This window comes from Mobula hypostoma, chromosome 2 (assembly GCF_963921235.1).
Source record: "Mobula hypostoma chromosome 2, sMobHyp1.1, whole genome shotgun sequence".
NCBI classification, from domain to species: Eukaryota; Metazoa; Chordata; class Chondrichthyes; order Myliobatiformes; family Myliobatidae; genus Mobula; species Mobula hypostoma.
In genome coordinates, this window is record NC_086098.1 from 204,070,349 (window position 1) to 204,097,874 (window position 27,526).

Sequence of the window (27,526 nt, forward strand, 5' to 3'; positions counted from 1 at the left end):
GTTATGACAGGACTCTGTTCAGGTGAACTGTTCGTAACCCAAAACAGTTTGCAAGTTAGAATTGCGGCCAAGAAGTAATTTCCCAGATGGCAGAAGATACCTGCAGCTCTACAGCAACCAGAAAATTCATCCCATAGATCTCCAAATGCTTGTTTATATGTATGGCTGCCGATACAGCCCTGTGCAAAGGTCTCAGTCATATATATATTAGTGCCTAAGACTTTTGCACAATACTGTATTTGTCAAGGTGGAGTGGAGAGCAAGTTTGTAAATGTGGTGAGAGCAAAGAATGTTCAGGTATGGGGAGGATGCAGCACCGGAGTGGAGTGGGACTGGTAGTAGTGAAGGAATGCCAGGGATGAGGGGTGGCATGGATACAGACACACATCCAGCCCTGAGATACCAGGCAAGGCCATTTGACTTCCAGCAATTGGTTTATTGATCACTACCCCTCTTCCTGCCACCTTTGTTAATAACAGAGACTCATATCAGAATAAGGCTTATCATCACTTGCATATCTCATGCAATACATAAAATTACTACAGTACTGTGCAAAAAATTTGGCACCCTAGCTATATCTATGTGCCTGAGACTTTTGCACACTACTGTAGGTCAGGTACTCATAAGTAGGGGAGAATATATAAGGCCCATTGGGATAAGGGAGATAAAGAAAATCTGCTCCCATTAGCTGACAGTATAGCAATTAGGAGGCATGGACAGGACAAGAGATAGAGGGGAAATGCAATGAAGAACTTTTTATTGGAGAGTAGGCAATGATTTGGAATGCCATAACTATGACAATAGTAGAAATGGGAATGATTAATGATTTCAAAAGGGAATAGGATAGTCTCTTTTTTAAAGGTGCAGGTTATACTTTATAAAAGGGACAGAAATTCATTCTGCAGAGTTGGCAATGCTGAATGGTTCCACAATAACAAATTGTTTGAAGACTTACTACATCAATCACACAAAAGGGAACTTCCTACTTAAGGTTGTTCCTTTTATATTAATAATTGCAGCTTTTAAAAATAAACTCTGAAACTGTCTCATGAAAAATAGCTCACAAAAGTGTCCTGTAACTGAATATCAGCACAAATCCTTTTGATATACATTAATTACACTTTCAACCCAAAATTTCATGTAATGTATCTGTAAAATATTCAGTTCCACCAGCCTTACTGTTTTTTCTTTGAAACAACTATTATTTAATGAAGAATATTCTGGTATGGCAAGGTATTTAAAAGTTTATATTTGCAATCTCTGTAGTAAAGGTGCCGTAGTGAAGATAACACCAATTTCACCAAACAGATAACTGAATAAAGAATCTTTACACTCCATTTTCATAACACAAGTTTTAGGTTGGTAAAAATTAATCTACAATACTTTATCACCTTAGAAGTAATAGACAGCGCCAATGTTTGAGAAAAAGGTAAATGCTGACTGAGCTGATATGAAAGAGGTATCTCACCTATATGAGGTAGTTCTTAGCTCACTAATAACCTGAGTGAGCTGTGAATGAGTCCTTGAGGCATAAATGATCTTTGGAATATCACCATAACCTACAAAGCAGATATTGACAACAGAATATTAATATCAAAAATGAAAATGATGCACCAGTACAGAGTGGAATGTAAAATAATGTTTGTTTACATAGTAAAACAAGACCTATTGAAGCTTCTAAATATGACAGTACTACCCTGTCAAAACATGAGAGAAGCAGGTCTGTGATGCATTTTTTCTCCATTCTTTTATTCAAGCAAGATTGTGTGATATTGTGTTATGATGGAAATTTAAGAATTATGGGGCTATTCAAATAAATGTTTAGATTAGATTATGAGAACACTCAGTCGTCTTTTATTGTCATTTAGAAATGCATACATGCATTAAGAAATGATACAATGTTTCTCTGGAGTGGTATCACAGAAAACAGGACAAACCAAAGACTAGCACTGACAGAACCACATAATTATAACATATAGTTACAGCAGTGCAAAGCAATACCATAATTTGATAACAAACCATGGGCACGGTAAAAAAAAAGTCTCAGAAGTCCCCGAGTCAATCGACTCCCGAGTCCCCGATAGCAGGCAGCAAAAGGAGGAAATTCCCTGCCATAAACCTCCAGGCAGCCGACCACAGCTGACACTGAGTCCATCCGTCCGAAAACTTCGAGCCTCCGACCAGCCCCTCCGATACAGCCTCCCAAGCGCTATCCTCTGCTGAGCGCCTTCGACCTCGCCCCGGCCGCTGAAACAAGCAAAGCTGAGTATTTCGGGGCCTTCTGCTCCAGAGATTTCGGTTACCACACAGTAGCAGCGGCAGCGAAGTGAGCATTTCAGAAGTTTTCCAGATGTTCCTCTGTGCTCTCACGTCTGTCTCCATCAAATCAGAATTGTGCACGGTCTCCTACTTGACAGATAACAGATATTCGTCACTGGAGAGGCCGTGTGCGCTGCCGTCGCGCCGCCATCTTCATCTTCAATGTTGAAATGGCAACTGAGAGATTAAGTTCTCTGTTCCGCCTGAGTTCACTTATTGGCTTTGTATAGCATCAGAACCACAAACAGCAAAAGAATGGAATTATTAAAACTGTGCAAAGGATAGCATTATGTACAGATAAATTTCCCTGAATTTTAAGCAAATAAGTTGTTTATCCATCCCTTTATACGTGCTAAAATCTGGCTTGCACACTGAACGATGAATAACAGATGTTTCGGGAGGGGGAGGAGGAGGGTAAATCCTCAATTAAGCTGGTGTTTTGCACAAGGAAGAAAAAGTAATTTAAAAGAATCAGTAACCTGCAATGTTGTTCTGTAAAGATAAAAGAGACCAGTAATATCAGCAAAAGCAGATGTGAATTTCAAACCCCCAGAACAAAAATATCATACACAATATAAAAAAACACATAAAATGCTTGAAATCCTCTTTTCTCTTTTTATTGCACATCTGCAATCTTTTGTTTTCCTTTTTGGATTTTGCTTCCCCCCCCCCCACACCCATATACTTGAGTAAATATGGACTTTTTTAATGGCTAAGAAAGTTAAAATTAACTCCATCTTTTCTCAATGAATAGGGTAATACCCACTAAAGACATGTGACTTTCTGCTACCTTATGCAAGTGGTGTTTATTTGTGGATACATTGGATGCTGAGTTCTAGTAGACCATTTAAGTTACTTGAGTATTAATTCACCTGCCATCTTCCACATAATTCTGCCTGACAGTCCTTCAAAATTAGTTATTTTTCTTTTCAACTTCAATGACTCATGGGATAGAATAGAATCATAGAAAGTTGAGCCAAGAAAACAACTCATTTACAGTCACCCTACTTTCCAGCTTTTGCAGTTTTTTACTGAGGTAAAAATGAAATACTAGAAGTCGAAAGTAAAACTGCAAACACTGGATATGCTCAGCTGGTCAGTGATATTGAGTACTTGTACCCCTTTTCTGTTTTATTATGTTATCAGCAGGTTAAAATGTACTTAATTCAGCCAATATTTAGTGAGATATTTTCTGTGCGAGGTCAGTTTAATTTTGAATTCTGCAGCTGTGCACTGAAACACAGAAGGTAGATTAAGCTGAAGATGAGCAGCCAGTGCATCTGATCCTCCAAGTCCTGCGGCAGACACACGAAAGCCTTGATCCCAGGGTTAGAGTGAGTTTTTGGGTAGATGATTAATTTACACTTAAATGACTCTGGCCACCAGTCTCCTATTTGACAAAATACTGTGGATTGAGTTCACAACAATGTATTTCCTAAAAGCTGTGAATATCGGGATACTAGTCAGATGCGGCAGATGGAAGTGTGAAGATTACAGGTAGTTTCGAAGACAGTATTATCTATACTTCATAATATTAATTGTCCTCTATGTTAGCAGGTAAAATGCCAAATAAATGTATTGTGGATTTAACTTACATTCCTAAAGGCTGTGGATACCAATCCAGACATGTTGGCGTTGGAAGAAAAGGATGAAGTCAGAAGGTGTGATGTTTGTATGTAGCTTCAAAAGGAAGCATTGTCTATAACTTTTTAAGTAGCGATTGCCTTTGAGTTTAGCATATAAATATCAAGCCCACATTGGGCTAGCAGACCTTTCTACTGAAAGCGTCTCCGTCCGTATGATGCCTGCTGCACCTTGTTGTGTCGAATAAAGAAGCTGCTTTGTATCTACCAGTGACTCTGTCTCTCCAGTGATTTCATCCACGCTACAACATTTGGGGTCAGGGGTGGGATACTTCGTGACCCGTCATGTGGCCAGCACTCCTAGCAGTCTAAGTTGGTGAGTATTTTTCTAAAATAACACTCACACTTGGATCTGTTCGGTCGGTGGTGCACGGGACACAAGGTATCACAAACGTGGAAAGCTGAACTGGTAGATATAAAAGTGTGTGTGTGTGCATGTATGTTTATGTAAGTGAGGAATCTTTGCATGTTAACTTGGTGAGACTTGGACCACCAGTTGCAAAAGCTGGTAACCAACAGTACGACCAGAGTAGGGGCATGTATACTCGCTCAGGGAGCTGCATTTTAGTGCATGTGTTTGCAAGTGTGATGCTAATGAAGACAGCAGGCATCATGAGTTCAGGTACTCAAAAGTGGCAGACTGTGGAATACATACTCTACAGTTTTATATTTTGCGTAGTGTGGGAATTAGTATGGAGATATCTCTGGGAGAGGTTTTACCCAGATAGATCTACCAGAATGGCACCTATTGAGGTCAGGCAACGTCAGGTTGAGAACCCTGATGATTCGAGCCAGCCCTTGACCTTGATTACAACTATTCATACGCCCTTTACCCCCGGGGAGAAACAGAGCATCTTGTCTGAGTTGCCCTCACTGTGGGAATTCAGAATACTGGCACAAGCTCGAGGAAGCGGTTGAAATTCACCAGATGCACCCTAAAGATATACACGTGTTGGTAAAAGCGAAGTGCCCGAGGAATATGTGGGACAGGATGGACCAGGGGGTGCGGGATGGTACATGGGCAACTACCGGGAGTGCCAGTAATGAAGAAAGATATCGCTCCTTTAAAGGGGAAGTGAGGCAGCGGCTGGGGGAGACGAGAGTAGCTGCGGAATGATAATGGCAGTGACCCAGAGGGCTGACGAGACAGCCATGGATTATGCAGAACGTAAATATTGAGCACACGAGGAGTATTCAGGGTTTGATAATCCAGGGAGGGACGACGCAGTCTTCCTAAAAATGCTGAAGGAAGGCCTGAGCTCAGCCCACCAGGAAGTTTTAGATTTAGGCATAACGGTAGGGTCCAACTACTCTGCGATAGTTTCGTGGGCCAGTGAGATAGACCAAAGAAAAGGCAAGAGAAATTGTGAAGTGGGTATAGTGGATCTAGCTGCTGTGATGTTCCGGAGAGTCTGTTTTGCTTGCCGGCAGCCAGGGCACCTAGCAAAGGACTGCCATACTAGTTATAAGACAGTGAAGGAGTTGATTTGCTACAGCTGTGGCCTGTTGGGACACGGCTGGAGACAGTGTCCAAAAGGGAGGGAGAAATCCCAGGCAAAGGTCACGGCAGACACCCAGTCACTCACCCCATCAGCAACCAGTCTGACTGTTGATCAGATCAAAGAGTTAGTAACAGCGCCTCTAAGGGCAGAAAAAGATGTGGCAGCAGGCTCCACTGCCAGTGCTGGTGACCTGCGGATGTACACAACGGCATAGTTAGGGGGACGGCAATGCAATATGTTAGTGGACACAGGGGCATCGGTATCGATAACAGACTTACCCTTACCAACAACAGGACAGGCCAGTTATATCAGGGGTGTAGGAGGGAAAACAGTAAAAGCTGAAAGAAATGAGTCGCAAATACTAGAAATCGGGGGAGTGCAGTTTCCAGTGTATTTCTGGGTATGTACAAATAATGAGGGCAAGATCCTTGGAATAGACATCCTACGGGAAGCAGGAGCTGTTACAGATTCAGGAAAGGGAGAAATAATATGGACGAGTCAGCGGCAATGAACGCATACAACCAAAAGAATACACAACCTGCCTAGCATAGTTGCAGCTGCCCCGATCACCAGAGACTGCAGCCCAGATGGGGTCTATGGGTTACCTTGTCAGTAGTTCCCAGCAGTGTGGGCTACACACAAGCAAGATTGTGGTCGAGTAGAGATAAACCCAGTTAAAATAGAGGAGGGTCTGTATAAACCCCCTAAGCAGGACCCTATACAAACTGACACACTGACCGCTGTTCAGGGTATAGCGAAGGAACAAAAACACCAGGGGATACTCAGAGAGACTGTGACCATTCCAGAACATAAAGTTTTCCCAGCTCTTCCAAGGGCAGACATTACTGTGAATAAGGCAGCAAGGGAACAAGAGGGAATTGAAATTGCAAGGGTGCAGGAGAAAATGACAGAAGCCAGCCTAGTAAAATTATATGACGAGGTAGAGGCAGAAGAGAAGGAAGAATGGAGGAGAAAAGGAGCAAAGGAGGGAACAGATGGGTGCTGGGCACATGGGAAGGAAAGAGTCGCGGTGGCCCCACCCTGTATTAGACAGACACTACTAAAGTTATATCATGGGGTGATGCATCAGGGAAGGCAGGGCATGATTACAACCCTCCTGCAGGACTGGTGGTGGCCAGGGATGGGCGGGGATGTTGAGAAATTCTGCCGCCGTTGTATCATTTGTGCCCAGCATAACCTTGGTAAGGGCAGAAAGCTACAGCTAACAAATCAGCCTTGGCCGAGGGGACGCTGGGAAAACATCCAGATAGACTTCACAGAGCCCCTGCCAAAAAGCAGGGGGAAAAGTTACCATCTAGTAATTATGGATCACTTCACCCGGTGGGTAGAGGCTTTCCCAACAAGGGACTGCACCTCCCACACCGCGGCATGGATCCTAGTTCAGGAAATCCTCACAAGGTCGGGAACCCCAGTTCAGGTGGATTCAGATCAGGGAGCACATTTCATGGAGAAAGTGATGAAGGAAATGTGCCGGCTGCTAGGGATTCGACAACGGTTCCACGTACCTTACCACCCCCAGAGTTCAGGGACGGTAGAAAGGATGAACCGAACAATCAAGAATATGTTAGCCAAAGCTATAGCCGAGACAGGAAAGACATGAGTTGATGTATTACCAGGAATCCTGATGAGATTGCGTGCAACTCCGAACTGCAATTTGGGTTTCAGCCCCTACGAATTATTGATGGGGCGAGCAATGCAACTCCCTTATGGGGTAATTATGGGTTGCGGGGAGCCTGGGGCTTACAGGGTAGAATGACACAATATGTGAAAAACCTTTGTAACCAACTTAAAGTATTAAGGACCTAGCGAAATAACAGCGAATCACTGATCAGAGAGAGCCAGGGGGAGAGGAGCTAGTCCTTCCACAGCCCGGCAACCAAGTTATGGTGAGGGTGCTGCCGGAAAGGCTGGGGTTTGTCCCCAAGTGGATAGGACCACAGACGGTACTCTTAACTAATGATGTGTGTTTGTGTACAGACTCGGCAAGGCAGTCAGTGGAAACACTAGACCCAGATTAAAGCATACGACTCACCCTCTTGTTGCTCCCACAGACAGAGTGCGGAACCAAGTTTACCCAGTAACCATGTAATTACAGAGAACCTAAGAGAGGAACACCAGCCGGCCATTCCAGACCCAACCACAGCTGATGAAAACATACCCGGAGAAAACGCAAAGGCAGAAAAGGCCGAGAGCGTGGCAGAAGACACTGAGAGCATGTTGGAAAACCATGAATAGCCTGCTAAAGTAGTACTCTGTAAAGAAGGCTGGTTGCTGAAGGTAGGTGATTAATTTTATAGCATAGTATAGAAATTTATTGGGAAATAGATGGGGAGGGATTTTTGAATTAAAGCAGAGACGGCAAGTTCCACCACTTCGATGGTATTTCAGACTGCACATGGCATCTGGAAGCTGTCACCCCCCGTCTGAGGAACTGGGCCCTTTTCAGCAGTTGAGCCAGTGATCGACCGAACAGTTCGGAAGGGGGTGCCACCTGGGAGAGGTCCTTGCAGACGTTTACATAGAGGCCACCCCAACCCCTTCCTGTACATCGATGAGAGAGCCTGTGGGTGCTCCTGGAAGGAGAGTTTCAGTGACCAGAGGATAAAGGGCTGAAGACAAAGGAATGTGATTAAATTGCAGTCAGTATGCAGGGAAAGAGCTGACAGGCACACGGAAGGAGCCACATTTCTAAAGACTTGGAACAGCCTCTCTGCTTAACATTTGGTAGGTAGCAATTAGGGAATGCTAGGATAGATATCGAGGCACACAAAATCGGGGGGGAATTTTGAGACAGGGCGTTTTTGCTGCCCTATTTGAGCAGATCCTCCTAGGTTGGCCTTTCCTGGTACAAATGTAATATTTTGTCCAGGAGGGCCAAGAGGAGGGACTGTTAGAGTGAGTTTTTGGGTAGATGATTCATTTACACTTAAATGACTCTGGCTACCAGTCTTCTGTTTGACAAAATACTGTGGATTGAATTCACAACAATGCATTTCCTAAATGCTGTGAATATCTGGATACTAGCCAGACGCTGCGGATGGAAGTGTGAAGTTTACAGGTAGTTTCGAAGACAGTATTATCTATACTTTATAATATTAATTGTCCTTTATGTTAGCATGTAAAATGCCAAATAAATGTATTGTGGATTTAACTTGCATTCCTTTAAGAATGTGGATTTTAGGCTGTGGATACGAACCCAGACATGTTAGCGTTGGAAGGAAAGGATGAAGTCAGTAGGTGTAATGTTTGTATGTAGCTTCAAAAGGAAGCATTGTCTATAACTTTTTAAGTAGCGATTGCCTTTGTGTTTAGCCTATAAATATCGAGCCCACATTGGACTAGCAGACCTTCCTACCGAAAACGTCTCTGTCTGTATGATCCCTGCTGTACCTTGTTGTGTCGAATAAAGAAGCTGCTTTGTATCTACCAGTGACTCTGTCTCTCCAGTGATTTCATCCAGGCTACAACATGAGCACTAAGATCCATCATAGCCTGGTGGCTTTGCTTATGCAAAAAGGTCACCAACCTTTATTGCAAGGGTACATGCCTTATTTTTTTGCTTCATATTTATGTTTTTTTTAATTCTTTTCCAATAGTTTGAGTTATTGTCATTTATTTAAACTATTTTAAAAAGTTTTAAGTGCCATTAAGAATGAAGCAGGGATTTAGGATCTGCTGCCTGAGGACACAAACTTGCTCTACAAACTTGTATCTCCATTTTCAAATTACAAAATGACTGCTGAGATTTTCTATCAGGATTGACTCAACAGTTGTAACTCTGATGGCCATCACAATGCAATATACTTACTCCAGAAGGTCATCAAAAGGGAATTTTAATTACATTTGATAGAACAAGTAAGTGGCAGTGTTGGTAGCACTGATACTGGTGTACTATTGTAAGGAAATTAAGGAAAAAATAAAGACAGGATTCCAATTTTAGCTCTGACTGCATTTTGTGTTGAAAAATGCACATTAATGGATGTCATGTGATAAATTCCACTTTGGTTCTTCAATGAGGCACCTACAGTGGCATGCAAAAGTTTGGGCACTCCTGGACAAAAAATTTCTGTTACTGTGAATAGTTAAGTGAGTAGAAGATGAACTGATCTCCAAAAGTCATAAAGTTAAAGATGAAACATCCTTTTCAACATTTTAAGCAAGATTAGTGTATAATTTTTGTTTTGTACAATTTTGCAGTGAAAAAAAGGAAAGGAGCACCATGCAAAAGTTTGGGCACCCCAAGAGATTTGAGCTCTCAGAAAACTTTCACCAAGGTCTCAGGCCTTAATTAGCTTGTTCGGGCTATGGCTTGTTCACAATCATTGTTAGGAAAGGCCAGGTGATGCAAATTTTAAAGCTTTATAAATACCCTGACTCATCAAACCTTGTCCCAACAATCAGCAGCCATGGGCTGGCTCTTCTAAGCAGCTGCCCAGCACTCTGAAAATTAAAATAAATGATGCCCACCAAGCAGGAGAAGGCTATAAGAAGATAGCAAAGCATTTTCAGGTAGCCATTTCCTCAGTTCGTAATGTAATTAAGAAATGGCAGTTAACAGGAACGGTGGAGGTCAAGTTGAGGTCTGGAAGACCAAGAAAACTTTCCGAGAGAACTGCTCGTAGGATTGCTAGAAAGGCAAATCAAAACCCCTGTTTGACCGCAAAAGACCTTCAGGAAGATTTAACAGACTCTAGAGTGGTGGTGCACTGTTCTACTGTGCAGCGACACCTGCTCAAATATGACCTTTATGGAAGAGTCATCAGAAGAAAACCTTTCCTGCGTCCTCACAACAAAATTCAGCATCAGAAGTCTGTAAAGGAAAACCTAAACAAGCCTGATGCATTTTGGAAACAAGTCCTGTGGACTGATGAAGTTAAAATAGAACATTTTGGCCACAATAAGCAAATGTATGTTTGGAGAAGAAAGGGTGCAGAATTTCATGACAAGCACACCTCACCAACTGTTAAGCACGGGGGGGGGGGGTGGATCGATCATGCTTTGGGCTTGTGTTGCAGCCAGGGGCATGGGGAACATTTCACTGGCAGAGGGAAGAATGAATTCAATTAAATACCAGCAAATTCTGGAAGCAAACATCACACCGTCTGTAAAAAAGCTGAAAATGAAAAGAGGATAGCTTCTACAACAGGATAATGATGCTAAACACAACTCAAAATCCACAATGGACTTCCTCAAGAGGCGCAAGCTGAAGGTTTTGCCATGGCCCTCACAATCCCCCAACCTAAACATCATTGAAAATCTATGGATAGACCTCAAAGGAGCAGTGCATGAAAGACGGCCCAAGAGTCTCACAGATCTAGAAGCCTTTTGCAAGGAAGAATGGGCGAAAATCCCCCGAACAAGAATTGAAAGACTCTTAGCTGGCTACAGAAAGTGTTTACAAGCTCTGATTCTTGCCAAAGGGGGTGTTACTAAGTACCATGCAGAGAGCCCAAACTTCTCCTTTTTTGTTATTTTGAAACTGTAAAAAATGGAAATAAAAAAGTAATCTTGCTTAAAATATTAAAGAAATGTGTCATCTTTAACTTTATGCCTTTTGGAAATCAGGTCATCCTTTACTCGCTTAGCTATTCACAGTAACTGAAATTGTGACTAGGGGTGCCCAAACTTTTGCATGCCACTGTATCATGTGCAACTAATATAACAGATGGGAGAAAGGAAGCAAGGTAAAAGTTGATCTTACCCAAGTCAGCATCTACAGATCCACTTCCCCATGAAGACAGAGGCCTGTTATTGAAAAGTTCATCACCATTTAACTTCTGGGCTATTTTATTTGCTGAAATACTGTCTCTTAAATGTTGCCTCCAGGCCAGGGAAGCACACAAAAGACAAAGTGTTTTTCCTGTCCCTGTAGGGCTTTCCAGAACTCCATTCACTTTCTGTAAAATAAAAACAGAATATATTATTTTCCATAGTACATTGTTCCACCAATAGAAACACCTCCAAACAATCTTCACAAAGAGATCCACAACAATCTGTGAAACTAATTTATTGAGAGAAACCTCCAAATATACAGCAGATCACCTTTAGACTGGAGCAGAAAGCTCAAGAAGGGATTGGACAGTATGGCCAGGTGCAATAGGAATCGATGTGAAAGGTGAGGGGAGTAATGAATTAAAAGTATTGTATATGAATGCATGAAATATAAGAAATAAAGTGGATGAGCTTGAGGCTCAGTTGGAAATTGGCAAGTATGATGTTGTAGGAATAACAGAGACATGACTGCAAGAGGACCAGGGCTGGGAAATGATTATTCAAGGGTATACATCCTATTGAAAGGACAGACAAGTGGGCAGAGGGGGTGGAGCGGCTCTGTTGGTTAGGAATGAAATTCAGTCCCTTGCGAGGGGTGACATTGAATCAGGAGATGTAGAGTCAGTATGGATAGAACTGAGAAATTCTAAGGGTAGAAAGACCCTAATGGGAGTTATCTACAGGCCCCCAGACAGTAGCCTGGATATAGGGTGCAAGTTGAATCAAGAGTTAAAATTGGCATGTCGCAAAGGTAATGCTATGGTTGTTATGGGGGATTTCAACATGCAGGTTGACTGTGAAAATCAGGTTGGTACTGGACCCCAAGAAAGGGAGTTTGTGGAGTGCCTCCGAGATGGATTCTTAGAGCAGCTTGTACTGGAGCCTACCAGGGAGAAGGCAATTCTGGATCTAGTGTTGTGTAATGAACCGGATTTGATAAGGGAACTCGAAATAAAGGAGCCATTAAGAGGTAGTGACCATAATATGATAAGTTTTCATCTACAATTTGAGAGGGAGAAGGGAAAATCGGAAGTGTCAGTATTACAGTTGAACAAAGGGGCTATGGAGCCATGAGGGAGGAGCTGGCCAAAGTTGACTGGAAAGATTACCCTAGCAGGGATGACAGTGGAACAACAATGGCAGGTATTTCTGGGAATAATACAGAAGGTGCAGGATCAGTTCATTCCAAAGAGGAAGAAAGGTTCTAAGGGGAGTAAGGGGCAACCATGGCTGACTAGGGAAGTCAAGGACAGTATAAAAATAAAAGAGAAGAAGTATGACATAGCAAGGATGAGTGGGAAGCCAGAGGATTGGGAAACTTTTAAAGAGCAACAGAAGATAACTAAAAAGGCAATATGGGGAGAAAAGATGAGGTGGGGAGAAAAGATGAGGTACGAAGATAAGCTAGCCAAGAATATAAAGGAGGATAGTAAAAGCTTCTTTAGCTATGTGAAGAGGAAAAAATTAGTTAAGACCAAAATTGGGCCCTCGAAGACAGAAACGGGTGAATTTATTATGGGGAACAAAGAAATGGCAGACGAGTTGAACAGGTACTTTGGATCTGTCTTCACTAGGGAAGAGACAAACAATCTCCCAGATGTAATAGTGGCCAGAGGACCTAGGGTAACGGAGGAACTGAAGGAAATTCACATTAGGTAGAAAATGGTGTTGGATAGAGTGCTGGGACTGAAGGCTGATAAATCCCCAGGGCCTGATGGTCTGCATCCCAGGGTACTTAAGGAGGTGGCGCTAGAGATCATGGATGCATTGGTAATCATTTTCCAATGTTCTATAGATTCAGGATCAGTTCCTGTGGATTGGAGGGTAGCTAATGTTATCCCACTTTTTAAGAAAGGAGGGACAGAGAAAATGGGGAATTATAGACTAGTTAGCCTGACATCAGTGGTGGGGAAGATGCTGGAGTCAATTATAAAAGATGAAATAGCAGCATATTTGGATAGCAGTAACAGGATCAGTCCAAGTCAGCATGGATTTACGAAGGGGAAATCATGCTTGACTAATCTTCTGGAATTTTTTGAGGATGTAACTCTGAAAATGGACAAGGGAGAGCCAGTGAATGTAGTGTACCTAGACTTTCAGAAAGCCTTTGATAAGGTCCCACATAGGAGATTAGTGGGCAAAATTGGAGCACATGGTATTGGGGGTAGGGTACTAACATGGATAGAAAATTGGTTGGCAGACAGGAAACAAAGAGTAGGGATTAACGGGTCCCTTTCAGAATGGCAGGCAGTGACTAGTGGGGTACCGCAAGGCTCGGTGCTGGGACTGTAGCTATTTACAATATACATTAATGATTTAGATGAAGGGGTTAAAAGTAACATAAGCAAATTTGCAGATGACACAAAGCTGGGTGGCAGTGTGAAATGTGAGGAGGATGTTATAAGAATGTAGCGAAGCTTGGACGGGTTGGGTGAGTGGGCAGATGCATGGCAGATGCAGTTTAATGTGGATAAATGTGAGGTTATCCACTTTGGTGGCAAGAACAGGAAGGCAGATTACAATCTAAATGGTGTCAAGTTAGGAAAAGGGGAAGTACAACGAGATCTAGGTGTCCTTGTTCATCAGTCACTGAAAGTAAGCATGCAGGTACAGCAGGCACTGAAAAAAGCTAATGGCATGTTGGCCTTCATAACAAGGGGGGTTGAGTATAGGTGCAAAGTGGTCCTTCTGCAGCTGTACAGGGCCCTGGTGAGACCACACCTGGAGTACTGTGTGCAGTTTTGGTCTCCAAATTTGAGGAAGGACTTTCTTGCTATTGAGGAAGTACAGCGTAAGGTTCACGAGGTTAATTCCCGGGATGGCGGGACTGTCATATGTTGAAAGATTGGAGCGACTGGGCTTGTATACACTGGAATTTAGAAGGATGAGAGGGGATCTGATTGAAACATACAAGATTATTAAGGGATTGGACACTCTAGAGGCAGGAAACGCGTTCTCGATGTTGGGGGAATCCAGGACTAGAGGCCACAGTTTAAGAATAAGGGGTAGGCCATTTAGAACGGAGTTTTTCCTCAAAAGTTTTGAGGAAAAACTTTTTCACCCAGAGATTTGTGGATCTGTGGAATGCTCTGCCTCAGAAGGCAGTGGAGGCCAATTCTCTGGATGCTTTCGAGAAAGAGTTAGATAGAGCTTTTAAAGATAGTGTAGTCAAGGGATATAGGGAGAAGGCAGGAACGCGGTACCAACTGTGGATGATCAGCCATGATCACAGTGAATGGTGGTGCTGGCTCGAAGGACCGAATGGCCTACTCCTGCACCTATTGTCTATTGGTAGTTTCTGCCCTTTACTCAGCCAACAAAATTGAAAAGCCCCCGAAATGCATCTATACTTTCACCATAGTGTAGCTGTTAGCGCATGCTATTACGGCTTGGGTGAGGGGGCGTGGTGTTGAAGATTGGAGTTCAATTTGTGCCCCGTCTGTAAGGAGTTGTACATTTTCCTCACGACTGCTGGGTTTTCTCCCGGTGCTCCGGTTTCTTCCCACAATCCAAGATGTAACAGTTAGTAGGGTAAGTGATTCCTGTAAATTGTCCTGTGATTAGGCTAGTGTTAAATAGGTGGGCTGCTGGATGGTATGGCTTGTTGGCCCTGATCGGCCTGTTCTGTTCTGCATCTCTAAATAAATAAATGAAGTGTGAAGCAGAGATATTGTACCCTAGTTCTTATTTCAGGCTAAAATAGGTACGATATTACCTATGACCAACCACAGTGATGATGGAAAACATCAGAGCCATGAACACCAACTTTGATAGGAAATGTTTTGCACACAATGCAATGTTCTTTGTGTATGTACTTACATAAAAGGTATGTCCACAATTCAGTATAAAACTGTCCAGATTATGAACAGCTGGTCCATTAATGCTCATTGTCCTCAGGCAGCAACTGTTAGTTTAAAAAGTCATTATGACTGATTGCATAGAGATTAAAATATGGCACTAACTATAAGTGGTTTTTAATTCTGTGCCCTATCACCCTTCACACGAAAAGCCAAATGGCAAATATAGTACAAGGTGATAACTAGACTAACTTCAATTATGTGATTTATTAAATTATGTGAAACACGATTATAGGTTCTCATTTTCACCCAGGACCAGACCTAACAAACCAACATGATCTACTTTTAATCCTCAGCGCTGCATCAGATCCAGAGTAACAATTACTTTGTTCTCCTTACAATTGCATACATGAAATAACATTAAACAATCTTAAATCTATATTATCAGCTAGATATTAGGTTTGTCAGGAGACAGGTGGGAGGAAAATCATTTTTATGATTTGACATACTGCAATAACTATTTATACACTAAAATTTAACAGTTTTTAGTTTCACTGAATGAACAAACCACAATGCATCGTGTTTGAAAATATGTTTTAATACTAGAAGGAAAACAGTGAAAACATTGCTGAATAATATGTAACACAGTATATCTAGCTTATTACCTTTTGTAGGCATTCTATCACCTTGGACATATAATCTTCCTGGCATTTATAGGGAATATATGGAAAATCAATACTAATCCCATCAAGCTGGATTTGGGGCATCTTGGTTACTAAAAGAGAATAAACAAAAACAAAATGTAAACAAAAGGCACAGTGTTATTCAGGTTCTCTTTTTCAGCTTTCCAAATTTACTCCATGGTAATAGTGTTTAATTCTTTTTTTGATTAAAAGCAAATTCTGTTCACTGTCTTAACTCGTGAAATATACAAAGGAAGTTACAGTAAGGTCAGAAGCACATTAAAACATACGAAAATAAACAGCAGTGATGTTCCACATCTGTTCAACTCCAAATTAACTGTAGTGTGTGTGACATCTGTACTCATACAATCTTGAATGCATTCCAAAACATGCAAACTTGTACTTCAACTGCATTACTATAAACAGTAACAGTGTGCTACTAAACATATTCCAATTTTTATTTACAGGAGAAAGTCTGCAGATACCGGAAATCCAAAGCAACATATTCAAAACGCTGCAGGAGCTTGGCAGGTCAGGCAGCATCTATGGAAAAGAGTAAACAGTCCCTACATTTCATTGCCAAAACATTCTGTAACCATGGAACACCTCCACAAAAAAGTGGTTCAATGTCTTTAATCATACATTTGTATTCACAAACAATTATGAAACCTGGAACTTCTGTATTACGGAATAACAAAGTAGCTTTAGCAAGTAAAGAGGCCTTTTGCCCTGTCAAACCTGTATTGACTCTATGTTTGAGCAATCTATCATTTTGTCCTTAAATCCAAGGTTCAAAGTACATTTTTTATCAAATATGTATAAATCATACAACCTTGAGATTCATCTGCTTACAGGGAGCCACAAGAAACCCAAAGGAACCCAATTTAATAAAAAGACCAACACCCAATGCACAGAGAGAAAAAAAACAATGAAGGAAGCACCAGCGTTCAGAAAGAAATTGAACCCATAAACCCGAAGCCTGCACAGCTAGAGTAAGTCCATATCGTCATTCTCAGTTCATCACACAGTAGGGCAAATTGTCATGAAGCCCACTGGCACTAAGCCTGGAGCAAGGGGAGCACGGCACAGCCTCAGCGCTAAGGAGAGCTGATTAAAATGTCGCAGAGCGGAACTAGCCCCGATCCTCGCCTCCAGTCCCAACACCCTGACTTTTCAGTCCATCTGGACACGGCATCAGAATCAGGTTTATTTTCACCGCCATGTGACATGAAATTCGTTAACTTAGCAGCAGCAGTTCAATGCAATACATAATCTGGCAGAGAGAGAAAAAAATAATAAAACATAATAATAAATAAACAAGTAAATCATGTATATTGAATAGATTTTTTAAAATGTGCAAAAACTGAAATACTGTATATTAAAAAAAAAGTGAGGTAGTGTCCAAAGCTTCAATGTCCATTTAGGAATCAATGGCAGAGGGGTAGAAGCTGTTCCTGAATCGCTGGGTGTGTGCCTTCAGGCTTCTGTATCTCCTACCTGATGGTAACAGTGAGAAAAGGGCATGCTCTGGGTGCTGGAGGTCCTTAATAATGGATGCTGCCTTTCTGAGACACCGCTCCCTAAAGATGTTCTGGGTACTTTGTAGGCTAGTGCCCATGATGGAGCTGACTAGATTTACAACCTTCTGCAGCTTCTTTCGGTCCTGTGCAGTAGCCCCTCCATACCAGACAGTGATGGCATTTAAGCTGCCCAAGCACCGGGTTGTCCCCTACACTAGGACCCGAGACCTGCAATACACTCTGTGCTGACCTGTACTTGACGTTTTCAAATCGACCCAGTGCTTAGATGCCTCCAACCTCACTCCCGATTCAGGTGGATGGGTTCAGGAAAAACTCTGCTCCAACTTTTGTCAACTCTGCTTGCTCCAGCTCCATCTCTGACTCCAACTCGAACATGGCTCGACCTTGTTCCAGCCACTCTAACATGCCTCGACTACGCTCTGACTCTGCCTCGCACCCACACGCCTCAGTCCTCGGATCAATCTCGCCTATTCATTGCGGTGATCGGTTACAACAATTTTCCACATAAAAAGCATTATTAATAGAGTATTTAGTTCTATTTCTTGCTTTGAAAACTGCCAGTAAGCTTTCGCCCACCTTCAGTAGCACCATTGTAAACCTGCAAATTCTTTCCTTTCAGATAATTATCAAGTTCTCTTTTAAGCATTGCAAACAAACCTGTTTCCGCCTACTATGAAACCCTAAACTTTTCAGGAACAGCTTCTTCCCCTCCACCTTCAGAATTCTGGATGGACAATGAATCCGAGAATACTATTTTTTTCTCTCTTTTTGCACCACTTACTCAATTTAACTTTTTTTTAATATACGCTTCCTATTATGATTTAGTTTTTTTATGTATTGCAATATAGAGCTGCTGCAAAACAACAAATTTCACAACATATGAAGTGATATTAAACCTGATTTTGATAAAGACCTACAAAAGTGAAAATGTCACTTTTCATTCATTTATCAGTCACCTTCATCTTACATCCTCATCCTCTTCTGCCATTGGGAACTGGCTCTATCTAATTTATATATGGACTGTCATATCTCTGTTCACATGAAGTCCTAAAGCACAGAATTCTTTAATAAATCTCTTCAGCAACCCCTCTCATGCCTTCACTTTTTCTGATAGTGTGACACTCAGAACTGGACCCCATATACCACATCAAAGTCTTACAAAGGTTCATCATGACCTCCCAGTTATTGTGTATGATAACAATGAATAAAGACAAGGATCTTAGCTGTTCTGTCCTGCCACTTTCAATGAACAATGCAGATAAAATCTCAAGATATTCTGCCTGTATTCCTCTTCTCATTCTCCCTACCAAACTGTGACAATGTGCATTTCTCAGCATGAATTTTCTTCTCAGCTACCCATCCCATCTATTAGCAAGTCAATTATGACACATGCAACAGTTCACTATGCCACGTTTTATATCATCTGCAACTTGTAGACCATGTCCTGTACACCCGTCATCATATACACCTGACATCTGTTGCAATAATTGTCAAACTCTGACAACTCAATTTTGTTTATACACTGGAAAGGATATTCGCCTTCAGTCGCATGTCCAAATTGTGCAACATACAATTCTTTGGAAAGAGTTCAGTGTGTTACTCATAATAACTTGTAACCATTGATAAATTTTTTACCCTGTAGAATTGATAGCAGAGAAATGGACCTTGGAGCAACTGAACTTTTGTTTAAAATTGCCCTTAGCCCTGGTATTCTGATCACCTCTTTCTACACTCTACTTGTACTGAAGCTAATTTGCCATCTCTTATCTGTTCGATGAGCATACCTAAAGTGCCATAGATTGGTGCTAACAGTGAAATTTGTATTCTAGCCAATCCACCTCTACAAAATACCGTCTGCTCCACGTTGTCAATGCCATCTCAGAATCAGGTTGATTATCACTGACTCGGATGATGTAAAATTTGTTTATTTGTGGCTTCAGTACAGCGACACGGTAGCGTAGTGATTAGCACAGCTTGGGGCATTCCAAGTTCGGAGTTCAACTCTGGTACCATCTGTAAGGAGTTTTTACGTTCTCCCTGTGACCATGTGGCTTTCCTCCAGGCACTCCAGTTTCCTCCCACAGCTCAAGCCATACCAGTTAGCCAGTTGGTCACTGTACATTGTCCCATGATTGGGCTACGGTTAAATAGGTGGATTGCTGGGTGGTGACGCTTGTTGGACCGGAAGGGCCTGTTCTGTGCTGTTTCTCTTAATAAATAAAAATAAAAAGACATAGCTACCACACGTTACAAAGGTAGTGTTCACAGACTGTTCCGAAATCGGATAGCAGAGGGGAAGAAACTATTTCTGTATTACTGAGTGCAGGTCTTCAGGTTCCTATCCCTTATCCCCATTAGTAGGAACATGTTCCAGAAGCTGAGGTTCCACAGTGATATATGCTGGGCTCTTGAGGCATTGCCTCTTGAAGAGGCCCTCAATAGTGGCGAGGGTTGTGCCCATGACGGACCAGGTCGAGTCTATAGCCCTCCGCAGCCTTTTGTAACCCTGTGCACTGGAGGATAGGTGTCATACGGTCACTCAGAATGTCTAACACAAAATACTCCGCAGATGCTGGGGTCAAAGCAACACTCACAACATGCTGGAGGAACTCAGCAGGTCGGGCAACATCCGTGGAAATGATCAGTCAACGTTTCGAGCCGGAACTCTTCATCAGGACCCTTCTGACGAAGGGTTCCGGCCCGAAATGTTGACTGATCATTTCCACGAATGCTGCCCAGCCTGCTGAGTTCCTCCTGCATGTTGTGAATGTTACTCAGAATGTCTACATCATTATGGTTCAAACTGTTATTCCAGCAGAGATTCAAGCATCACTTTTAGAAAGTATGAGAACATTAGTTCATGGACAGGCACGAGACCGAGACTTGAAATCAGAGTGAATGAGAGGACAAGAGAATTAGAATTGGGGCGCTCAACACTGTTCCCTCAAATTTGTAATGACCCGTGTGCACAAAAATCTTGAGCTGTGCATTTTTTTGCCCAGTGACAACAACATGTGCGCACTGAATAATTTCTTCAATTAAGAACAGTACAAATAAGCCAGTTCTAAAATCCGCAGACAATTCATCACGAACTCCACTTTGTCAACAACGTCCACACGAAAAACTGGAAAAGGAAATGTGATTATGTACAATTGTTAAATACAGTTAACATGCCAACAAGATAAAGGGTGACAATCTTTCGTGTGCAGTTTAAATTCCTGTGTGCTAGTAGCAAAAGATGTGCTTGCGCGCACACCTTAAAGAGGGAATATTGGCACTCAGGCAGTAGGAGTGAAGGATCACAAGGGATAATAGTTTCACTGGAAAGAGAAAACTGGAGAAAGTTGCAGTACTCAACATTTGCTGAAGAACCCGGATCAGAATGAGAGCAATGGGTAATGAAAGAGGTCTTGAGAGCCACAAGAATTATGCACCAGCTTGCTGGTTTTGTGAAACCTTTCTGTTATGATCAATGTTTTCCATCGCCCAATTATGCATTTCATTGATCTGATAGTTACATCCCAGAGAGAAACAAAGTCCAATGAGATTATTTTGACTGGTGACACAAACTTCAATCTCTGTAATGTATGCTTTCCATGCCAGACACAGTAAGACTTCCTTCTTTTTCCACCAATGTGACTTAGCATTGGTGGAAAAGTTGTCTCTAGCACTCACATACTCATTCTTTCTCACCAAACACCCTGTGACATAGCTTTGATTTGGCAACAAAGGTGATGACCACATTCTCATTCTTCCACTGCAACAACTCCCCTCTGACCTCAGCATTGTGTCCTAAGAAAAACTATGTCACAATCTTCAATATCTTTTCCATACTTAATGGCATTTTACATACTCCCTCAAAAGGTCATATTAAATTTACATTACTCTGTTCTCAATTCCATCCCTCTAAATGGCCTCTCATATCACTTGCTCAGACGCACCTCCAGTCATTCCACGTACAGACCAAATGCTTGTGGACACACACTTTTCCAGCCCATCTCCACATCCCCAACATCACTATTATTACTGGCCTGTTTCTTTATCCTCACACGAACTGCTACCTTTCTTTCACAGGAGCAAGATCCCATACTCACACAGGAGCTTCCATGTGCGTTCAGTAAAGGAAGCATCATTTGAAGGGAAACAAGGCTCATTGACAGTGGCAACAATGCAGAGATCATGCATGTTAATTTTAAAAGAATTACATACACACTCAATATACTGCAAAAATAAATTCAGCAATGCAAATACATGGCATAAATGGAATGTAATCATGATTAGAATCAACAGAGGTTTCACGCACATTGGGAATTTGCTGCTGAATTAAAAGTGCCACTAGTTTAAAATTCACAAGATTACCCTAGGGAAGATCTGCGGTACACCTGCAAAAGAAATCGCTTCTTAAACCACTCAAAAATGATCGCTGGTAAAGGCGGAAGGGCTTCGCTAACAGAATAAATTACATGAAGGCGCGACTAACCTCCAATTCGAATTGAATCTCCGGCTCCGCGGCCCAAATCCGACCGCCGGACCAAAGGAGCGCACTCGCCGCCTTGAGTGCCCCCTACTGGACAACAGGTGTTCTCCAGCAGTCCTCCCAAACTCTCGCCTCTTTAGCGGCCCCTACTGGATGAACAGGTCTGCTCCGGCGGTCCTCTCAGGTCGCCGCTGCCTTTAGCGCCCCCAGTCGACTGTTTCGCTTACTCTGAGCTGTGAGTTAAACTCAGCTGTTGGCAGCTCTCTTCTCCGTTTAATACATAATTAAATAAGTATTTCAAATAGAGAGCAAAAGAAAGAAAAATAGTAGTGCTTGTGAGGTAGTGTGCATGGGTTAATCGTTGGCAGAGGGGAAGAACTGTTCCTAAAACGTTGAGTGTGTGTCTTCAGGCTCCTGAACCTCTGAGGAGAAAGGGGTATGTCCTGGGTGATGGGGGTGCTTAAAGACAGATATCACCTTTTGAAGATGACCTGTATGCTGGGAGGCTAGTACATCTGTCTGCAGTTGGAAAAAATCCTGTGCAGTGGCCCCTCCACACCAGATGGTGAGAATGCTCTCCATGGTACATCTATAGAAATTTGCCAGAGACTTTGGTGACTTACTAAGTACCCTAAAACTCCTAATGAAATGCAGCCACTGGTGTGCCTTCTTTGTAATTGCATCAATATGTTGATCCCAGAATAGATCTTCAGAAATGTTGACAACTAGGAACTTGAAATTGCTCACCCTTCAGAACATAGAAACATAGAAATCTACAGCACATTACAGGCCCTTTGGCCCACAATGTTGTGCTGACCATGTAACCTACTCTAGAAACAGCCTAGAATTTCCCTGTAACATAGCCCTCTATTTTTTTCTAAGCTCCATGTACCTATCTAAGTCTCTTAAAAGATCCTATTGTATACGCCTCTACCACCGTCATTGGCAGTGCATTCCACACACCCATCACTCTGTGTGAAAAACATACCTCTGACATACTCCTTGTACCTATTTCCAAGCACTTTAAAACTATGCCCCCTTGTATTATCCATTTCAGCCCTGGGGAAAAAGCCTCAAGCTATCCACACTATCAATGCCTCTCATCATCTTGTACACCTCTATCAGGTCACCTCTCATCTTCCGTCACTCCAAGGAGAAAAGGCCAAGTTCACTCAACCCTTTCTCATATCTCTCATATCTAAACTCTCAATCCAGGCAACATCCTTGCAAATCTCTTCTGCACTCTCTCTGTAGTATCCACATCCTTCCTGTAGTGGTGACCAAAACAGAACACAGTACTCCAAGTGGGGTCTAACTAAGGCCTTATATAGCTTTAACATGACCTCACAGCTCTTGAACTCAGTCCCATGGTTGATGAAGGCCATCACATCATACAGTTTCTTAACAACACTGTCAACCTGCACAACAGCTTTGAATGTCCTATGGACACGGACCCTAAGATCTCGCTGATCCTCCACACTGCCAAGAGTCTTAACATTAATATTATATTCTGTCTTCTAAATTTGACCTACTGAAATGAACCACTTCACACTTATCTGGGTTAACTCCATCTGCCACTTCTCAGCCCAGTTCTGCATCCTATTGATGACCCACTGTAACCTCTGACAACCCTCCACACTATCCACAACACCCCCAACCTTTGTGTCATCAGCAAATCTACTAACCCACCCTTCAACTTCCTCTTAAGTGGCAAATGACACTTAAAGGATTGACGGTGGATATGCAATGGCAAGCATTTAAAGGTTTCATGGATGAACTACAACAATTGTTCATCCCAGTTTGGCAAAAGAATAAACCAAGGAAGGTAGTGCACCCATGGCTGACAAGGGAAATTAGGGATAGTATCAATTCCAAAGAAGAAGCATACAAATTAGCCAGAGAAAGTGGCTCACCTGAGGACTGGGAGAAATTCAGAGTTTAGCAGAGGAGGACAAAGGGCTTAATTAGGAAGGGGAAAAAAGATTATGAGAGAAAACTGGCAGGGAACATAAAAACTGACTGTAAAAGCTTTTATAGATATGTAAAAAGGAAAAGACTGGTAAAGACAAATGTGGGTCCCCTACAGACAGAAACAGGTGAATTGATTATGGGGAGCAAGGACATGGCAGACCAGTTGAATAATTACTTTGGTTCTGTCTTCACTAAGGAGGACATAAATAATCTTCCAGAAATAGTAGGGGACAGAGGGTCCAGTGAGATGGAGGAACTGAGCAAAATACTTGTTAGTAGGGAAGTGGTGTTAGGTAAATTGAAGGGATTGAAGGCAGATAAATCCCCAGGGCCAGATGGTCTGCATCCTAGAGTGCTTAAGGAAGTAGCCCAAGAAATAGTGGATGCATTAGTGATAATTTTTCAAAACTCGTTAGATTCTGGACTAGTTCCTGAGGATTGGAGGGTGGCTAATGTAACCCCACTTTTTAAAAAAGGAGGGAGAGAGAAACCGGGGAATTATAGACCGGTTAGCCTAACGTCGGTGGTGGAGAAACTGCTGGAGTCAGTTATCAAAGATGTGATAACAGCACATTTGGAAAGCAGTGAAATCATCGGACAAAGTCAGCATGGATTTGTGAAAGGAAAATCATGTCTGACGAATCTCATAGAATTTTTTGAGGATGTAACCAGTAGAGTGGATAGGGGAGAACCAGTGGATGTGGTATATTTGGATTTTCAAAAGGCTTTTGACAAGGTCCCACACAGGAGATTAGTGTGCAAACTTAAAGCACACGGTATTGGGGGTAAGGTATTGATGTGGATGGAGAATTGGTTAGCAGACAGGAAGCAAAGAGTGGGAATAAACGGGACCTTTTCAGAATGGCAGGTGGTGACTAGTGGGGTACCGCAAGGCTCAGTGCTGGGACCCCAGTTGTTTACAATATCTATTAATGACTTGGATGAGGGAATTAAATGCAGCATCTCCAAGTTTGCGGATGACATGAAGCTGGGTGGCAGTGTTAGCAGTGAAGAGGATGCTAAGAGGATGCAGAGTGACTTGGATAGGTTGGGTGAGTGGGCAAATTCATGGCAGATGCAATTTAATGTGGATAAATGTAAAGTTATCCACTTTGGTGGCAAAAATAGGAAAACAGATTATTATCTGAATGGTGGCCGATTAGGAAAAGGGGAGGTGCAACAAGACCTGGGTGTCATTATACACCAGTTATTGAAAGTGGGCATGCAGGTACAGCAGGCGGTGAAAAAGGCGAATGGTATGCTGGCATTTATAGCGAGAGGATTCGAGTACAGGAGCAGGGAGGTACTACTGCAGTTGTACAAGGCCTTGGTGAGACCACACCTGGAGTATTGTGTGCAGTTTTCGTCCCCTAATCTGAGGAAAGACATCCTTACCATAGAGGGAGTACAAAGAAGGTTCACCAGATTGATTCCTGGGATGGCAGGACTTTCATATGAAGAAAGACTGGATGAACTGGGCTTGTACTCGTTGGAATTTAGAAGATTGAGGGGGGATCTGATTGAAACATATAAAATCCTAAAGGGATTGGACAGGCTAGATGCAGGAAGATTGTTCCCGATGTTGGGGAAGTCCAGAACAAGGGGTCACAGTTTGAGGATAAAGGGGAAGCCTTTTAGGACCGAGATGAGGAAAAACTTCTTCACACAGAGAGTGGTGAATCTGTGGAATTCTCTGCCACAGGAAACAGTTGAGGCCAGTTTGTTGGCTATATTTAAGAGGGAGTTAGATATGGCCCTTGTGGCTAAAGGGATCAGGGGATATGGAGAGAAGGCAGGTACAGGGTTCTGAGTTGGATGATCAGCCATGATCGTATTGAATGGCGGTGCAGGCTCGAAGGGCCGAATGGCCTACTCCTGCACCTATTTTCTATGTTTCTATGTTTCTCTTCCAGGTCATTTATAAAAATCACAAAGAGATGGGGTCCCAGAAGAGATCCCTGCGGAACACCACTGGTCACTGACCTTCATGCAGAATACGAACCATCTACAACCACCCTTTTGCCTTCTGTGGGCAAGCCAGTTCTAGATCCACAAAGCAAGGCCTACGTGGATCTCATGACTCCTTACTTTCTGAATGAGCCTTGCATGGGGAACCTTACTGAAATCCATATACACTGCATCCACTGCTCTACCTTCATCAATGGGTTTTGTTATATCTTCAAGAATTCAATCAGGCTCATAAGGCACAATCTGCTCTTGACAAAGCTATGCCGACTGATCTATCTCCAGCTGATCTATCTCCTGTACATCTTCTCGTCACTTTCTTTTACTGGCATGAATTGGATGTCTACTGGTATTAATTGTAAATTAGCTATTTTGTTCCTCTCCATATGGGAGCAGAAATGGAAATGAAAAATCGCTTTCCTTTTAATAACCACAATGCACAAGAATTAATAAAGTTCAAAATAAATTTATTATTAAAGTACATATACATTACCATATACAATGCTGAGATTCATTTTCATGTGGGCAATCACAGTAAAAACAAGGAGCACAACAGAATCAGTGAAAGACCACACCCAACAGGGCAGACAGTAACCAATGCACAAAAAACTGAACAGTGTAAATACAAAAAGAGAAATAATAATACATAAATAAATAAATAATCAATAAATATCAAGAATATGAAATGAAGAGTCCTTGAAAGTGAGTCTGTAGGTTGTGGGAACATTTTAGTGTCAGGGTAAGTGAAGCGGAGTGAAGTTATCCCCTTTGGTTCAAGAGAGTGATGGTTGAGGTGTATTAACTGTTCCTGAAAGTGGTGGTGCAGGTCCTAAGGCTCCTGCCCCTTCCTCCTGATGGCAGCAGTGCGAAAAGATCATGGCCTGGATAGTGGGGGCCCGTAATGATCGATGCTGATTTTGTGCAGTGGTGCTCCATGTAGATGTGCTCAATGTTGGGGAGGGCTTTACCTATGAAGGACTGGCCTGTATCCACTACCTTTTGTAGGCTTTTCTGGACAAGGGTATTGGTATTTCCATCTTCTGCAGTTAATGAGACGATCAGTCAATATACTCTCCATCACACATCTGAAGAAGTTTGTCAAAGTTTTAGATGACATTCAGAATCTTCACAAACTTCTGAGAAAGTAGAGGCACTACTATGCTTTCTTCATAATGGTACTAAATGCAGGAACCAAGATAGATCCTCTGAAATGAAAACACCAAGGAATTTAAAGTTGCTGACCATTTCCACCTCTGATCCCCTGATGTAACAGTATCATGCTAACACTATCAGTGAGAACATTATGTCTGGTTCCACCACTGTAGTTTGTTTTGCCTGTCTTGTGGTGATGACAAATCAGCATAGGACGGAGATTGAAAATCTGGTTGAGTGGTGCCACAACAACAGCCTCTTACTCAATGTCAGCAAGACCAAGGAGGTGAGTATTGACTACAGGAGGAGGAAATCAGAGATCCATGAGCTAGGCCCCACTGGGGGATCAGAGGTGGAGAGGGTCACAAATTCATATTCCTCAATGTTATAATTTGAGTGGATCTATCATTTTAGTGCAATTATAAAGAAAGCATGGCAGCACCTCTGCTTCCTCAGAAATTTGCGAAGATTTGGCATGATATCTAAAGCTTTGATGGACTTCTATAGATGTGTAGTGGAGAGAATATCGACTGGCTACATCACAGCCTGGTATGGAAGCACCAATGCTTTTGAATGGAACATTCTGCAAAAAGTACTGGATACAGCCCAGTCGATCGTGGGTTAAGCCCTCTCCACCATTGAGCATATCTACATGGAGTGTTGTCGCAGGAAAGCAGCATCCG

The 27,526-nt window shown here is 42.4% G+C and overlaps 1 protein-coding gene across 8 annotated transcripts in view; it reads right to left on the reverse strand.

Annotated features, from left to right (window-relative positions):
• rtel1 (regulator of telomere elongation helicase 1) overlaps positions 1-21,836 on the reverse strand; it is a 205,793-nt gene extending 183,957 nt beyond the window's left edge. For 7 of the 8 annotated variants that reach the window (XR_010017115.1, XM_063041434.1, XM_063041430.1 and 4 more), the window contains exons 1-4: positions 21,759-21,836; positions 15,720-15,829; positions 11,187-11,382; positions 1,469-1,559 (exon numbers count right to left, since the gene is read on the reverse strand). Coding sequence is in view for 7 of the 8 variants with exons in the window: in XM_063041434.1 (XP_062897504.1) it covers positions 1,469-1,559; positions 11,187-11,382; positions 15,720-15,821 (389 nt within the window). In the remaining variant the exon portion in view is untranslated. Of the gene's footprint in view, positions 1-1,468; positions 1,560-11,186; positions 11,383-15,719; positions 15,830-21,637; positions 21,711-21,758 lie in introns of those variants that run through there. The other variant, XM_063041429.1, reaches the window with a different exon arrangement.
• Positions 21,837-27,526: the final 5,690 nt, after the last annotated feature.